Source organism: Myripristis murdjan, chromosome 16 (assembly GCF_902150065.1).
Source record: "Myripristis murdjan chromosome 16, fMyrMur1.1, whole genome shotgun sequence".
Taxonomy (NCBI): domain Eukaryota; kingdom Metazoa; phylum Chordata; class Actinopteri; order Holocentriformes; family Holocentridae; genus Myripristis; species Myripristis murdjan.
The window spans coordinates 33000868-33016747 of NC_043995.1; the positions used below are offsets into that span (position 1 = coordinate 33000868).

Genomic DNA, 15880 nt, shown 5'->3' on the forward strand with positions numbered 1-15880 from the left:
TGTTGCTGGCCGGTTCTCCATGTTCCTTGTTCCTTCACTGGGTTCCAGACGAGCTATTAAAAATGTTTTCTGATGGTTTATAGAGCGAGACATTAATCCATTCACTGAGGAAATAATCTGCACATTAATCCACAAGGAAAAGAATTGTTAGCTGCTGCCGCCACCAAATAACTCCAATAAACATGAAGAACCTTCAGCACTTTAAAGAACCACAGAGAGTGTGTGGAGAACCAGACCCTAAATAAAGAGGTTCTTCAGTTGCTGATGGTTCTCTGGAGAACCACAGAGCGTTTTGAAGAACCATTTCAGAACCAGTGTTTTTCTGAGAGTAAAGTCAGTAAACCTTCCACTGGCGGCTCTGCTGGATCAGACAAATGCGATATAGAATAATAATATTGCAATATATAAAATAGTTGCAGATTAAGCAGAGTGAAGATTAATTAACATGTACTTTAGGATCAATGCACATATGTATATATTATGCATAAACTTTTTATAGTTTCTAATGCACATATTTTATATTTCATATTTCTTTTTCATATAATTTCACTTAAGTTTATATTAATTTCACAAGAATCTGAGCAGCTGCACTGATCCAGTTTCCTGTCGGTGGTCAATAAAATATTTCTGATTCTGAAGTAAAGACTTGAATGATAAGACAAGTTCATCGTTTTCACTGTGTGTGTGTGTGTGTGTGTGTGTGTGTGTGTGTGTGTGTGTGTGTGTGTGAGTGCAGACACTGAGGAGAGACAGAGACAAAAACTTTTTCATTTATTACAAAGGAACATTCAGGTTCAAAGGATGAACAGCTGGTCCGATAAATAACAAGCAGACATTTCCTCATATTCTGATTGGCTGAGAGACGGTCACATGACCAAAAGCCCCTCCCACGCGCTGTGCTGCATTCACTGTCCTCTGCAGCAGCACAGCAGCTCTGTCTGCTCCCTGAGGGGAAACCTCCTCTGCTCACTGCTGCAAAATAAAAAGCCATTCAAGTCTTTAGTTTGTTCTCCAAAACTTTCTTTTTGGACATTTTCACAGATGATTTGGTTTTTCTGAGCTAATTCATCAGAGCTGAACCAAACCCACACAACCACTGGCCGAAAAACACAGTGCAGTTCAGTGTCTTGACCACCGGGGGCAGCACTGAGCCCCTGCTAAACAGAGCAGAATCTGTGTGGGTCAGTGGGGCTAAAAGCTCTAAACTGATCAGTCCATTTGATCCAGATATTGATCAGTAACTGGACTGTTCCTGTCAATATTTCTGCTGCAGACAGGATTATAAACTGAAATTATAATCCATGGCTGTGAAATGATGTGAGTTTGAGCAGATTTGCACTCGCATTGAGGCTCTGTGCTGCTGACTGGGAGAAATATGGATTTTCTGAACCAGCGGCGGCTCGTTTTCACCGACACACAGGAGAAAAAAAAATTAATTTAGAGCTGATGTGTGTGAAAGTCCCACTGACCGCTGTTTATTTGACTCTGTTTAGCCCAGTTTTGGCCTCAGCAGCGCCCCCTGGAGGTGGAAACACGTGTTCTTGACTGAGTGTTTCCTGGTGAAAACACTGGAAAATAAAACGAGTTTAGCAGAAATGATTTCAGCAGTTTGAGGAAACCTTTTTTTTTTTTTTTGTATCTGAGAAGACAGCTGACGAACAGAGTTTGAACTTCCTGTTTCCTGTGACACCGTCAAAATAAAGTTTGTTGTCATGGAGACCAGTCGTCCCGCAGCGGCCGGTTCATGAGCTCCTCCTGCGGCTCCACGCCTCGTCGGCCATGTTGATGATCCGCCTCGTATCTCCTCCGTTATCAGTTTGTGACATCATCCATCAACAGCCAATCACACACTAGTGTTGCTACGTGTCCCGCCTACCGCTGCTACTCTACTGGCGCTGCAGCCGTCAATCAGCCGGAAAAAAACTAAAGCTCACAGGTCAGTTCTGTGGTTTTGTCCTGGTTTCACTTCAGGAAAAGAAAAGCTGCTCGCTGATTGGCTAAGAGCCAAGCCACCTGAGCAGCCAATGAGGAACTTCTGCCCAAAAAAAATAAGGAAGAGGAGAATTCAAAACTGACGACAACACAAGACAGACGACAGAAAACAGAGTACTCAAGGAAAATGGGACAAAACACAACACAGGTTTCAATGTACAGACAGAAGAGAAAAGAGAAGAGAAACAAAAGAAGAAGAGAGAAGTGGAATCACAAATGAAGGAGAAGAAGAAGAAAAGAGGACACACAAACATGGCGGCTGAGGCTCCTCCAGCCTGTAGTCCAGACTGAAAATAAAATCCAGGAGGAAGACGAAGAAGAGGAAGTCTCCGCTCCTGCAGAGTCTGTCACCAGTCTTTGTTCCTGGCTGTACACACACACACACGCACACACACGCACACACACGCACACACACGGGTCACATGATGCCGTTGGTGAGGTACTGGAAGCCGTCGTACAGCTTGGTGGTGAGCGAGCGCATGGACCCGTCCACCAGCTGGTCGACCAGCAGCTGCAGCTGCTCCTCGGTCAGGCTCATGTGGAAGCGCTCCTTCAGGCCGCGCATGGTGCTGGAGCCGTGGAAGCAGGGCAGCTGGGAGCCTGGGGGGGGCGGGGGGGGGGGTTTGATTAATCAATACTGTGACATGAGACCAGATATCAGTTAGGATTTCAAATACTGGAATATCATCATATGGCATAGGTGATGTGTTTTCTTGGTTTTAAAGGCTGCAGTACAGTAAAAAAACAAAACAAAACAATATTCAGACCTCGTTCGACTTCCTGCTTGATGTCATATCCACATTACTGATCTGACTTATCATTACTAGTTATGTTTATTTATTGTTTAGCAAAAATCTTGTGTTGAAATTTCTTATAAAAGAATCAATCAGTCATCCTGACAATATCATCACAATATCAATATCGAGGTATTTGGCCCAAGATATGATTTGATGACCAGAGCAAAAACCCACGTTGGTATAAAGGGTCGGCCCGGCTCCCTCAGCGTGGGAAACAACAACCATGTGGATGTTTTGTTAATGAACCCTGTTACTGATCACTGCTGGGATCATGTGTCGGGCCCCTGGGGGGGTCGGGCCCCTGGGGGGGTCGGGCCCCTGGGGGGGTCGGGCCGGGGGCCGTTACCTTGCTGCATGATCTCCACGATCTGGACCACCTTGTCCATGTGCTTCCTGGCCGCGATCAGACCCTGAAGCATCAACATCTTGTAGTAGTTAAACATGTCGCCATCGGGGCCGCCCATCACCTGACACACACACACACACACACACACACACACACACACACACACACACGTTATTTTCCATCTTATGTCATGTGCTGGATCCCATCAGGCATCACTGATCTGATGTTTAAATATGTAAATAATTCTAATTGATTTAATTTTTCATTCATTTTAATAACCACAGTCTCTTTGAAATGTTTGGGTAATTTTCTTATTTTAAATTCTTCATTAATGTTCTAGGATTTTTTTTTTTTTTTTGCTATTTTTTCCCAGCAAATTCACTTCATTTCTTTCAAAAACATGAGAAAAAGTAAGTAAGTAAATTAGCAAGACATGAAATAAAATGATATGTAAAGGTCAGATTTCTTGTGTTGAGATGCTTGTGAGAAGGTGCTGGAACACACTCGTTTGTCACAAGCATTCAGACTGGGCGTCAAACTCATTTCTGTCCGCCCAGTGCGACCACCTCTGTGTGACTGGCCGACCCCTGGGCGGTTAGCCCCGCCCTCCCGGCAGCGGCAGGAAGACAAACTGAACTCACGTCCACAAACTCGGCGGTGAGCTTGAAGGCGGACGTCTCGAAGCCGAGGTTCTTGGGAGAACTGGACAGGATGAAGCCGAAGTCGATGTGGATGATGTGGCCCTCAGCGTCCAATAGGATGTTCCCGTTGTGCCTGCAGGAGGCGGGGCAAACGGTCAGGCCACATGTATTTAAGGAGCTCTCTCACACCACCTCGTACCAGTCATCTAATCCTACTGGGAACTAAAGAGCTACTGGTTGAAGCAGCTGCCTTATAAAGTCCTCAACACTCAGAAACCACACAGCTGATGATCGGCTGTGGAAAGCAAAACGTTTCCCCGCTTAGGGACTATTTTTCCTGATGGAGGAGGAGGAGGAGGAGGAGGAGGAGGGAGCGTTTCAGTGTGAAAAAGTCCTGAAAAGCCAACAGTGCTGCTGCTTTGAGGAAAACTCATGTGGAGGACTTTATTGGGCTGCTGGAAAACTGGAGTGAAGAAAGTGTGAAGGCTCTGAAAGTTCATGTTCATATCGTAGTGGAATGAATGGAGGAAAGGGAGGAGGAGTGATGTGGCAGCTCGCTCTGGGAGGAGAGCAGAGGAAGGTGAAGGAGAGGAGGCCCTGGGCGTCGGGGCCGGCCGGGGCTCACCTGTCTTTGACCTGCAGCAGGTAGCAGATGAGGCTGTAGCCGGCGCAGCTCTGGACGAAGTTCCTCTGGGCGGACAGGAAGGCCTCGGTGGTGGGGCTGCCGTGCTCCTGCAGGAAGTAGTCCAGCAGAGAGAGCTGGCTGTGCTTCTTCACCTGGTGCAGCGACACGGCGTTCACCACCGGCTCGATCATGCCGCTGTCCGACGACAGGACCAGGATCTTGTAGGGTTTGATCCACAGCGGGACGCGCTCCTGCTCCCAGATGGACTGCAGGGAGAGAGCGCCACCATCAGGCTCAGCACACACTCAAACACACACTCCCACCAGAGTGTGTTCTCAGTGTGTGTGTGTGTGTGTGTGTGTGTGTGTGTGTGTGTGTGTGTGTGTGTGTGTGTGTGTGTGTGTGTGTTACCTGCAGCTGCTGCAGCACCTGGAAGGCGAGCAGCTCCTGCCTCAGGTCGTCTCCACACTTGACGATGACGGAGAGCAGCCTCCAGTTGGGCAGGTGACCGTACGGAGAACCTTCCCTGATCCGCCTGCAGGAAACACACAACACAGAACACGAACACACACACACACACACACACACACACACCACAACACACACACACCAGCAAGATCAGCAGGACAGGAAACGGCTTCAAGCTTCTATCTGAACGAGACGAGTTGTTTGTGGAGCTGCAGTCCACACGCAGGGGTGTGTGTGTATGTGTGTGTGTGTGTGTGTGTGCATGTGTGTGCGTTCACCGACCTGACTTTCTCCTCCCAGGGTTCCTTGAGGGCAACGGCTGACGGGTCCTCAGGGTCTCTCTTAAAGGTGGTGGGCGTCTGAGCGAGCTGCTCTGAGAGACGCCGCCTGGCAACACACACACACACACACACACACACACACACACACACACACACACACACACAGCATGAGTTGTGGCTGAGACTGGCCGTGTTAAAGTGGAATAAGGCAGAGAACATGGAGCTGCAGTGTGCTGAGGCGCTGTGTACCACTGAGTGAGTGTGTGTGTGTGTGTGTGTATGTGTGTGTGTGTGTACCTGATGTCTCCAGCAGCGATGAACACAGGCTCTTTGCTCTCCAGGCTGGTGATGCTGTCCACTGAGAACTGACTGATGTTGTCACAGCTGTTGGTGTGAATCTCTGGGAGCTGCACACACACACACACACACACACACACACACACACACACACACACACACACACACACACACACACACACACACACACACACACACACACACACAGAGATCAGTGTCTTTGCCTCTCATGATATTTAGACCCGTGCATCATTATTGTAAGTTTCAGAAATGTTTCCAGCTCTGTAATGTGGATCAAACACAGTCCTGCTGTGTTTCTGATATTGTGCTGATTTCCCACTGAGCTCTGAGCTCTGAGGTCTGAGCTCTGAGGTCTCGGCCCGGGACCAGGGTTTCCGCTACATGTAATTCATCGTGGCGCACTGCCACGGCAAAATAAAAGCCGCCACACCTTCGGAATGACGATTTTTTTTTCTTCCAGATGTTAAAACTATTTTAAATGGATATATACACACATATATAGGCTATGTAGCCTTTATTTGCGCAAATATACTTACTATAATCAGTTTGAAATGATAATTTAAATATCATGTAATGTTACATTACACTGCAATTAACTTTAGTCATCACTCGCCTGTTTGATTATTACTGCTGTGCGCTCGCAGAGGGAGAGAAAAGGGCAAGAGAAAGGTACCTGGGCAAGATTCAATTTAATCCAATTTTTTGTTCAAGCCTGTGAAAACAACCCTGTTATCGTTAATGTTAACATTGTAGGGTCTTTAATTTCCGCGATCATGAAATTAGCCAAATAAAACGCAATCTATTTTTTAACGCGGAATATCACCGAATTTGACATAATTTGAATGAAATGCTGTTGTTGTGTGGAATATGGACGTATGTCTGGAGAAAATCACACGGAGGGAAGCAAATCTGGGAGGCACAACCCTTCCAGTGGTTTCACCTGCACCACCAAGAAAAACCATTCCAACACCTGCACTGGCACCGTATGAGTCCAACAGGCAGAGAAACTCTCCAGCTACAGCAGCGCACAGACATAGATTGTGTAACAAAGCGAGTTCCCACTCCGCGCTGTTTTCACTGGCTAACAGCAGCACACTGGCTTAGCTTGTCTATTCAGAGAAGAGGTATCACTTCGGCTTTTTCAATCTATGTTATCACATGCATACTACTGCTCATTCATTGGTCGCTGAATTGTTAGGTCTGTTTGATAAGTAATTTACACACACACACAAAAAATAATAATTTAACATATTGTTAAGTGTGTGTGTGTGTGTGTGTGTGTGTGTGTGTCCTAGAGGAAACCCTGCGGGACGATAAGTTTGATGAGGCTGTGATTCTCCTGGAGGTCACTACAGACGTCTGGAGGTCAGAGGTCAAGGGACCCTGCTAAACAAAATTTAGCTGAACTTTGCAGCGACATTGAGCCGCCCTGCTGACAGCCACCGGCCTCCTGAGGTCGACTCGCTCCAGATGAGACCAACATCTTTACTTTAAATAGATTAAATAACACAAAAAGATTTAAAAATGGGAAAAAATGAAAACTGATACTGAAGTGAATCAGCCCCCCCCCTCGTCCCACCTCCACCTGCAGCTCTCCGATGTCGTCGACGGACCACGCCTCGTCGTCGTTGTCGTAGTTTGGGACGGTGGAGAAGCTGCCGGCTCGCTGCTCCGCCGTCATGCCGCAGTCCGGGAGGTTCTCCACGGAGCGCGTGCTGCGGATCCGGTTCTCGGGGATCCGGACCGGGACGCTGGACGTCTCGAAGTTCTCACACTCCAGAATCTCCACGTAGATCAGATAGGGCGCCTGCAGAGAGAGAGAGGGCGAGGGAAGACGAGGCGTGAAACACAGAAAACAGAGACGGAGGGAAAATCACCTCCAGGTTCCTGACAGAGGAGCTGGGCCTGTCGCCGTGTGCAGGGCAGCCGCCCAGTTCAGACAACAACAACAAGCCAAGACACAAAGGGAGGGGTAGGAAGTGTCGACTGTTCAGGACTGTTAGTCTGCTGATGTTTAATATTTATCTAAATATTGTTTACAAAGACTTGATCATCCATTTTATTCGTTCTTTTGGTTGTGTGTAGTTTTTTAGTGTATTTTTCTTAATAGAGAAAAAGACTATTTTTTATATTGTTTTGGGTTTTTATTCAAATACAATTTTTGATAAGAGACTGAGTCCATTTCAACGTTTTTGGTTTTTTTTTTTTTTTTTTCTTATCAGGGACAGTTGGTCAAATTTTTTGTATTCATAAGGTTTTTATTTATTTATTTTGGTATTTTTACGTGTTATTTTTAGACAATTTTCACTTGTTTCAAGTGAAAATTAGCTTGAAACAAGAAAGAAATTTTGCCAATGGAACAAGCAAATTTTTACTTGTGACACAATTTTCACTTGTTTCAAGTAAATTTTCACTTGAAACAAGTCAAAATTGTCTAAAGACAAGTAATTTCTGAGGTGATCATGTCTTATTTTAAGTGTAATGAGATATTTTGACTAGAAATAAAACATTTTGACTTGAAAAAGAGAAATAATCTTGGTAAGATTTTGACTTTTTGCAGTGTGTGTGTGTGTGTGTGTGTGTGTGTGCGCACCTTGTCCTTGGAGTTGAGCACCACGGCCTGTGTGTGTGGGATGCGTGCGATGTGGTGCTGGCTGGCGGCCGTGGGCAGCCACACGCGCGCCGGCAGTTTGTGGTTGAGCAGCGACAGCTCTGAGATCAGCCGCTGCGTCTTCTGCTCCTTGGTGGGGAGAGTCGCCAGCCGCTTCCCGATGCCCATCAGGGACTTGATGAACTCCCTCTGAGGGGTCAGCCGCACGGGCTGCACACACACACACACACACACACACACACACACACACACACACACAGGAAAGAGGAGGATAGAGGCTCTTAGAAAGGGACTGGTGGTTGTGGGTTCAAATCCCCGCCGAGTGCAGAGAGGAAGCTCCTGCTGGAACGACTGATCGATCAGCCAAGCAGGCAGCACCGATCAGAAACTCATCAATCAGAATCCTGATAACAGATCAATGGTTCAGTCCGTCTCCCTGCCCTCTGTTCATGTCTTCATCTAATCACTTCATCTGATCACTTCACACTCAAGGATTCATCCAGTCATCAAAAGTGCAACTGACAGACGATGAAAATACACTACTCACAAAAAGTTAGGGATATTTGGCTTTTGGGTGAAATTTATGGAAAATGTAAAATGTTCACACTACAGTGATATTATATCATGAAAGTAGGGCATTTAAGTAGAAGCATACACTGGTGATTTCCTCATCTCAAACAATTTCTTGAAACAAAAGCCAACAACAGTGGTGGGTATACCACAACAAAAAATGTCAGTGTCAATAACTTGTCATGTGCCCTTGAGCATCAATTACAGCTTGACAGCGACGTCTCATGCTGTTCACAAGTCGACTTATTGTCTGCTGAGGCATGGCATCCCACTCTTCTTGAAGGGCGGCCCTCAGGACATTGAGGTTCTGGGGTACAGAGCTCCGAGCCTCTACACGGCGACTCAGCTGATCCCATAGGTTTTCTATGGGATTCAGGTCTGAGAAAGTGCAGGCCACTCCATCTGAGGTACCCCAGTCTCCAGCAGCCGTTCCCTAATGATACGACCTCGATGAGCTGGAGCATCAAACACCTGATGTGAATTTTGCCGTTAAACTCCTTGTTAGAGAACAGCAACTTGTGCAAAAAGTACTGAAACATTGAACAGTTGGACATGTGCATTCAAAAGTTTACAGAAGGTCACATTAAGTTCACCTGGAAAGGTTAGAATGCATTTTAGGTTCATCCTGAAATTTCACCCGAAAGCCGAATATCCCTAACTTTCTGTGAGTAGTGTAATGATCAGCTGCAGAGTAAACACACACACACACACACACACACACACACACACACACACAGGGAGATGTCAGCTGGTGTCAAAATGATCCAAATCCTCAGAGACTCGGACTGAGAGGCAGCAGGAAGATCAGAGTGGATTAAACTGAGGAAGAGGAAGAGGAAGAGGAAGAGGAAGAGGAAGAGGAAGAGGAAGAGGAAGAGGACGATGTTATGTTGAGGACAGACTTTGATGCAAATCAGTCGGAAAACATTTCTGAGTCCTGATTTCCCACCCGGAGCCTGACGCTCCTGATTTGGATCCGACAGAAAAAAACACAAAAACCCAAAACCGGAGCAGGAAGTGAACGAGGTGAAGTCCGCAGCCACCGGCCCGTCTCACACGTTTCGTTTTGACGTTGTTTTGTTTTGTTTTGCCGCCGCGTGACTCGGACTTCACGTCGGAACGCGACCCACGGCCCACAGCTTCCAACAGACTTCACATCCCAGAATGCACCAGGGGAGAGCGTCAGAACAGGAAGCTGCTGAACTTACGGGACCGACGTCAAACTCCACGCTGTCAGAGCCGGAGCTGCCGTCCTGCGGGGGCGGGGTCAAAGGTCAGGGGTCAGAGGAGGTCACACACACGCTTTAAAAACGAATCGGACTGTGCTGCAGACTACGGGAGCCCGCAGCAGACACTTTTACACACCTGGGCTGAACTACAGAGGACTGAGGAGCAGCTTTACTGTCACGGCTCTTCTTCTCTGAGCTGATCCAGGATCAGACTACATGCTGGAGCTCTGTGCCTCCAAACAGAGAAAAGGAGCCCACGCTGCTCTGGAATCTGTTCAAACTGTGTTTTCTCTGTCACCAGCCACAGGAGACATGTCGTGTTTGATTTTTCATTAGTTTATATTTTTATTTCATTTTTTATTTTGTTTTCAATTCAGTTTAGTTTCAGTTTTGTGGCTTTGCTGGTCTCAAATCAGCTGGTTTATTCTAATCTGCCCGCTGTTTGTCAGATTAGCTCTTCACTTTGTGGAGGCAGAGACTCTCAGTCATGTCCACGTTACAGTTTTTACTTTCATTTTAGTGTGTGTGTGTGTGTGTGTGTGTGTGTGTGTTCTGCTGACAGAGGGACCCAGAAACTGTTCGCTCATCTTCACCGGCATCTCTGCACGTTTAGATTCAGAACAGCTTCATGTTCCCAGAGCTGTGTGAACGCAGCGAGCCGATTGGCTGGGAGCTGTGTGAACGCAGCGAGCCGATTGGCTGGGAGCTGTGTGAACGCAGCAAGCCGATTGGCTGGGGCTGTGTGAACGCAGCGAGCCAATTGGCTGGGAGCTGTGTGAACGCAGCGAGCCGATTGGCTGGGAGCTGTGTGAACGCAGCGAGCCGATTGGCTGGGAGCTGTGTGAACGCAGCGAGCTGATTGGCTGGGGCTGTGTGAACGCAGCGAGCCGATTGGCTGGGGCGTACCTCGTCCTGGCTGCTCTCCACCTTGGGGTTGCTGGCCGTCCTCTTCAGGTTGCTGCTCAGGCTGATGCTGACGGTGGCGTCTGACTTGGAGCGTTGGTGGGTGCGTTTGGTGGGCGACAGGGTGTGCTCTGTGGGCGGGGCGGGGCAGAAGGGCGTCAGGGCGGGGGGGTCGCGGCGGGCGCGGGGGCCGGAGGGCTTCAGCTCGTCAGACAGGATGAGCTTCCGGAGCTTGGTGCCTCTGGAGTGGCGCTGTGTGGAGATGTGCATGTCGGAGGAGTACGCCCCCAACAGCCACGCACACTGCAGGGAGAAGGAGATACTCTGCCTGCAGCGGTGCACCTGCAACACACACACACACACACACACACACACACACACACACACACACACACACACACACACACAGAAAGAAAGAAGGGTTCAATTGTTGCTGAGCTGTTTTGTTTTCGTTTCACTTGCAATTTTTTACATGAATACAATAATGTTTTACACACACACACACACACACAGACACACACACACACACACACACACACACACACTGACCACGTAGGGCTTGATGGCGTCGCCCACGTCCTCGTCCATGTGGATGTACATGTTGAGCAGCTGCGGCAGGTAGAAGTCGACGTCGTCGTGGCGGAAGCTGAACAGGCGGTTTCCGATGTACGCCTGCACGCCGGGCTCCTTGGAGTTGTGCAGGTAGGAGATCGCCATGGAAACGTCAAACAGCTTGGACTCGAACAGCCGCAGCAGCCACGACTGTTTGGAGGGGTTGTGGCGCTGCCGCCGCCGCGCGCTCTTCACCGAGCCGGCCGCCGGCCCCTCGGGGTCGTCGTCCTCCTCGCGGATCTTAAGCGGTTTGACGGCGCCGGCGGCGGTGGAGGGGGGCGGGGCGGGGGCGGGGGCGGGGGCGGGGGCAGTGGACTCGTTGGCGACAGGCTCCGGGCCAGTGGCTTCGTCGTCAACCTGCTGCAGCTTCACCTTCTGCAAGACTTCCTGACACGCCCGCTGGGCCACCTCAGCGTCGATCAGCGGGCCCAGCTCGCCCAAACCCTCGCTGATGACGCCCAGAGGGGGGGCGGAGCCCGGCGGGGTGTCGGCCGGGCCAGGGGCGGGGCTGGCGGAGTGGTGGGGGCCAGATGATGGGGTGGAGGGGAGGGAGAGGGACGGGGAGGAGCTGATGGACAGGGAGGGGGAGGGGGAGGAGGAGGGGCTCTGCTGCCCGGAGCAGGGCGGAGACACATCCGGCTCACTGTCCTCCATCATGGCCGCCGCCACTGTGAAACAGAGACAGGAAGTCAGAGTGGAAAGTCAAATAAAGTGATAATAATAATTTGGGTACAGATTAAATGTGTTTCTCTCGCCCAGGAGCCATGACACTTCCTGTGAGACGCAGCAGCTTCATCTGGATTCTGTTCACAGCTCTCTGCTGAAAATACTGCTCATGTTTTTACTGCTGTAGTTAATGCACACTGTCCTGTGTTTTGTGCATTAAAAATGTGTGAAAATGCATAAAATCTGAACCCCAAAAACATTATAAAGGAGAAACAGAATCGGAGTGAAAACCTGCAGAATCATCAGATCCTGCAGGTTCAACATCGACTGAGTCACGGCCCAGTCAGACGTCAGGCCTGAGCAGGGGCGCTGTGTGTGTGTGTGTGTGTGTGTGTGTGTGTGTGTGTGTGTGTGTGTGTGTCTGAATGGTTTGGCAGCAATCTGATGCTGGATAGACAGCACACACACACACACACACACACTCTGTGACACAGAGTCAGACAGACTGTTAATCCCTCTGAGCAGATTACAGCGACTCTGACCGTGATGGCTGTAAAGTGGGACAAGTGTGTGTGTGTGTGTGTGTGTGTGTGTGTGTGTGTGTGTGTGTGTGTGTGTGTGCATGCGCTGGCTGCCTGAGGTGGGGAGCACCACACTGACCTCAGTGTAGGGTGCCATCATGGTAAAACCTAACAAACCCTGTTGCCACCCTAACGCCAACTAACCAAAATGTAATGTTACAATTAAAAATATACATACAATATATAGATACATATATATATATATATATATATATATATATATATATATATGTTCCTGAGGTGGAACCATGAGAACGCCGCACTGCAGCTGGACCGCGGGCGCTGTTCACCATGCAGCTGCAGACCCTGACGTGAGCACCTGATGTGCCAGCCATCTCTAACCCTAACAGTCAAAATGAAGTGATGACTGATGATTTTTCATGACTTTGTACTTTGCCATGTGCCGCCCAATCAAACTCACTCGCCCCTCTTTGGCTCTCTGGGCAGCCCGTTCACAGCCTTCTGCTGGTGGACACCGACTGGTAGGGGTTCATCTTTTTTTATTTTTTATTCCTGAATCAATTTAAAGTAAATATGCTGGTGTGATATGAAACAAGCAATCTGCTGGTACCAAGCACGCTATGCTGGGTTGTCAGAAAGGCGACTATCACTACAAAGCTAAAACTGTCCATTTCCAGCAGGGTCCCTTGACCTCTGACCTCCAGCTGTGTGAATGAAAATGGGTTCTCTCCCCTTTGCAGACTCGCCCACCTTCTGCTAATCCCATGCAGTTTGGGCCCCAAAGCCTGCAGTCCACATGTGTTCCTGTGGCCTGTTGTAAAATGGTGTGTGTGTGCAGACTGGGGCCTAAACAGTCTTGGAGCTGCATCAGTTGGCTTTGACTGGAAAGCTGAGACTCTTGTGGATTCAATGAGCCACATTTGATTCCTGTGTGATGATGTTGGCCCCCATAGCAGCCATTTCACTGCAGGCAGAGACTTTTGTCCAACTGGACATCGCTGGAGAAAATGACCTCTAGTGACCTCTAGGAGAATCACAGCCTCATCAAACTTTACAGACACAAACTAAAGGAGGATACCAAAAACTAAAATCACAATAAAAAGTAATATCAAATCACAATACATGTAGAATCACAATACTTGAAAATCGTGATACATAGGGACCCAGCACCTCAGTATAGTTATGGTATCGAATCGGGAGATAAACACCGCCCAGCTGCACTGACTGGACACTGAACCTCACATCCTCAATCCATATTCAGTACCATAATTATGTGCAATAACCTGTGCAATAATCCATATTCAGTACCATAATTATGTGCAATAACCTATAGTGCAATAACTCCTGTCCATGTTTGCACTTGTACATATATTTTTTTTTCTTTTTATTCTATATATATTTATATTTATATTTATATTCCTTTCTTTATTTTTCTTGACTATTTGCTCTTTTTACTTTACACTTTGAGTGGGAGTTGTTATTGTAACGAAAAGTAATTTCCCCCTGGGGATCAATAAAGGATTCTGATTCTGATTCTGATTCTGATTCATCCTGTTAGCATCCAGCTAGCAAGCGGCTGCTGAACTTTAGAGCTAACGGCGTGAGGCTCAGTTTGAACACACACACACACACACACACACACACACACACACACACACACACACACACACACACACTGCTGTGAAGTTATGTCGCCTCACAGCTAACTTCCCCACCTTTGTCTTCTTATCCTCTGACACTAAACGCGCTAGCTGCTAGCCGTTAGCCACCAGGCCAACTGTTGCTAGCGCAGCTCAGGCTAAGCTAACGTTAGCATCAGCGGTCCGGGTCAGAGCCGGCTCGGGTTTCCCCCGCAGGAGCGACAGTTTCTGCCTCCTGACGGCCGTCGACAGCCGCTCCTACCTTGTTTAGTGTCCAGTGGATCTGAAACTGTGTCTTAAGTCCAGTTTGTTTCCTCCATTGATGAAAAGCTTCTCATCTCATCTGAGTTCACTGAGCAGCTCGGACATGGCTGCCCCGCTCACTGCCTGACTGCATTTCACGGCCAAAGCCCCCGCGTCTGTTCCACACACCGCACAGAAACACGCAAACATTACGACTTGTTTCCTTCCCAATATTACCGGTGAGAAATGTTTTAAAATAAGAGATGACATTCAGTTTATTATGTGACTAGTTTAGTGTTTAATACACAGGCGAGCGATCGGGCAGCCTGCAGAGGCAGCTGGCGCTACAGCCTCAGGGGTTTTTAAAGGGAGTCCGGAGGAGCCCGGCTGCTCGGCAGGCTGCAGCCCGACGCTGGGACCCGGCGCTCGGACCCGATGCCGTGACCCGGCGCTGGGACCCGGCGCTGGGACCCGGCGGTGGGACCCGGCGCTCGGACCCGATGCCGTGACCCGGCGCTGGGACCCGGCGCTGGGACCCGGCGGTGGGACCCGGCGCTCGGACCCGATGCCGTGACCCGGCGCTGGGACCCGGCGCTGGGACCCGGCGGTGGGACCCGGCGCTCGGACCCGATGCCGTGACCCGGCGCTGGGACCCGGCGGTGGGACCCGCTACCGTGACCCGATGCCGGGACGCGTTGCTGTGACCCGCCCCTGGGACCCGCCGGTGGGACTGTCTGCCGCTCCGCTCCTGTCTGTCGACTCTTTATGGGGTTTTTATTCTCAAAACCCATAAAACACTTTGTCTCAATAAAATGTCAATTCTCAGTCTCGACTGACGCGCATCGAAGACTGGCGACATGAGAACAAACAGGCACAACTACCTGTCTGACTGTCTGACTGCCCGACAGCCTGTCTGACTGCCCGACAGCCTGTCTGACTGTCTGACTGCCCGACAGCCTGTCTCAGATAGATAGATAGATAGATAGATAGATAGATAGATAGATAGATAGATAGATAGATAGATGCACAATAATAAAGTGACCATTTTTAATTAATGAAAGCACCGTACTGACAGCAGTATTAACCAGGCCAGGGTGTGAGTGTGTCTCCTCAGGACGTCCTGCTGAGAAATGTTTGTTTTGAATATCAGAGTCATACGTTACTGATCCTGATATGAGGCGAAACCGACTCAGTGACAGGTGCTCAGATTCTCAAGAGAATGTGCATATAAGCAAAAGTGAAATTATAAGAAAACAGAAAAGAAGTAAGAAATATAAAAAAAAGAAATAAAAAAAATGTGCACTAGAAATTTGAAAAAGTATGTGCATTTTGTATAAATATGTGCCTTCATCCTACAAAATATTACCAAAATTAATAGACAGAGAAATTGGGCATA

General features: G+C 48.6%; 1 protein-coding gene across 3 annotated transcripts; it reads right to left on the bottom strand.

Moving 5' to 3' along the window:
* Positions 1-750: 750 nt before the first annotated feature.
* On the bottom strand, positions 751-14702 carry pi4kb (phosphatidylinositol 4-kinase, catalytic, beta). Of its 3 annotated transcripts, XM_030072819.1 has the most exons (13): positions 14504-14702; positions 11331-12061; positions 10785-11123; positions 9858-9902; positions 8062-8289; positions 7048-7275; positions 5448-5557; positions 5152-5256; positions 4813-4936; positions 4402-4667; positions 3777-3909; positions 3136-3256; positions 751-2592 (listed from the first exon to the last, which is right to left on the bottom strand). In XM_030072819.1, the coding sequence occupies exons 2-13, from the start codon at positions 12048-12050 to the stop codon at positions 2411-2413; spliced, it is 2601 nt and encodes an 866-aa protein (XP_029928679.1). In that variant the 5' UTR covers positions 12051-12061; positions 14504-14702; the 3' UTR covers positions 751-2410. The 3 variants fall into 3 exon arrangements, with proteins under 3 accessions (XP_029928679.1, XP_029928678.1, XP_029928677.1); XM_030072818.1 differs by lacking the exon at positions 9858-9902 and having other exon boundaries at positions 7054-7275; positions 14504-14701; XM_030072817.1 differs by lacking the exon at positions 9858-9902 and having other exon boundaries at positions 14504-14697.
* Between the last annotated feature and the right edge of the window lie 1178 nt (positions 14703-15880).

Excerpts from the sequence above, each read along its gene's own strand:
- pi4kb (XM_030072819.1), bottom strand. The coding sequence starts at position 12,050 with ATGATGGAGGACAGTGAGCCGGATGTGTCTCCGCCCTGCTCCGGGCAG. Across the intron at positions 9,903-10,784 it reads TGGAGAGCAGCCAGGACGAG|GACGGCAGCTCCGGCTCTGA; the intron begins GTACGCCCCAGC and ends CCGCCCCCGCAG. Across the intron at positions 2,593-3,135 it reads CGTGGAGATCATGCAGCAAG|GCTCCCAGCTGCCCTGCTTC; the intron begins GTAACGGCCCCC and ends CGCCCCCCCCAG.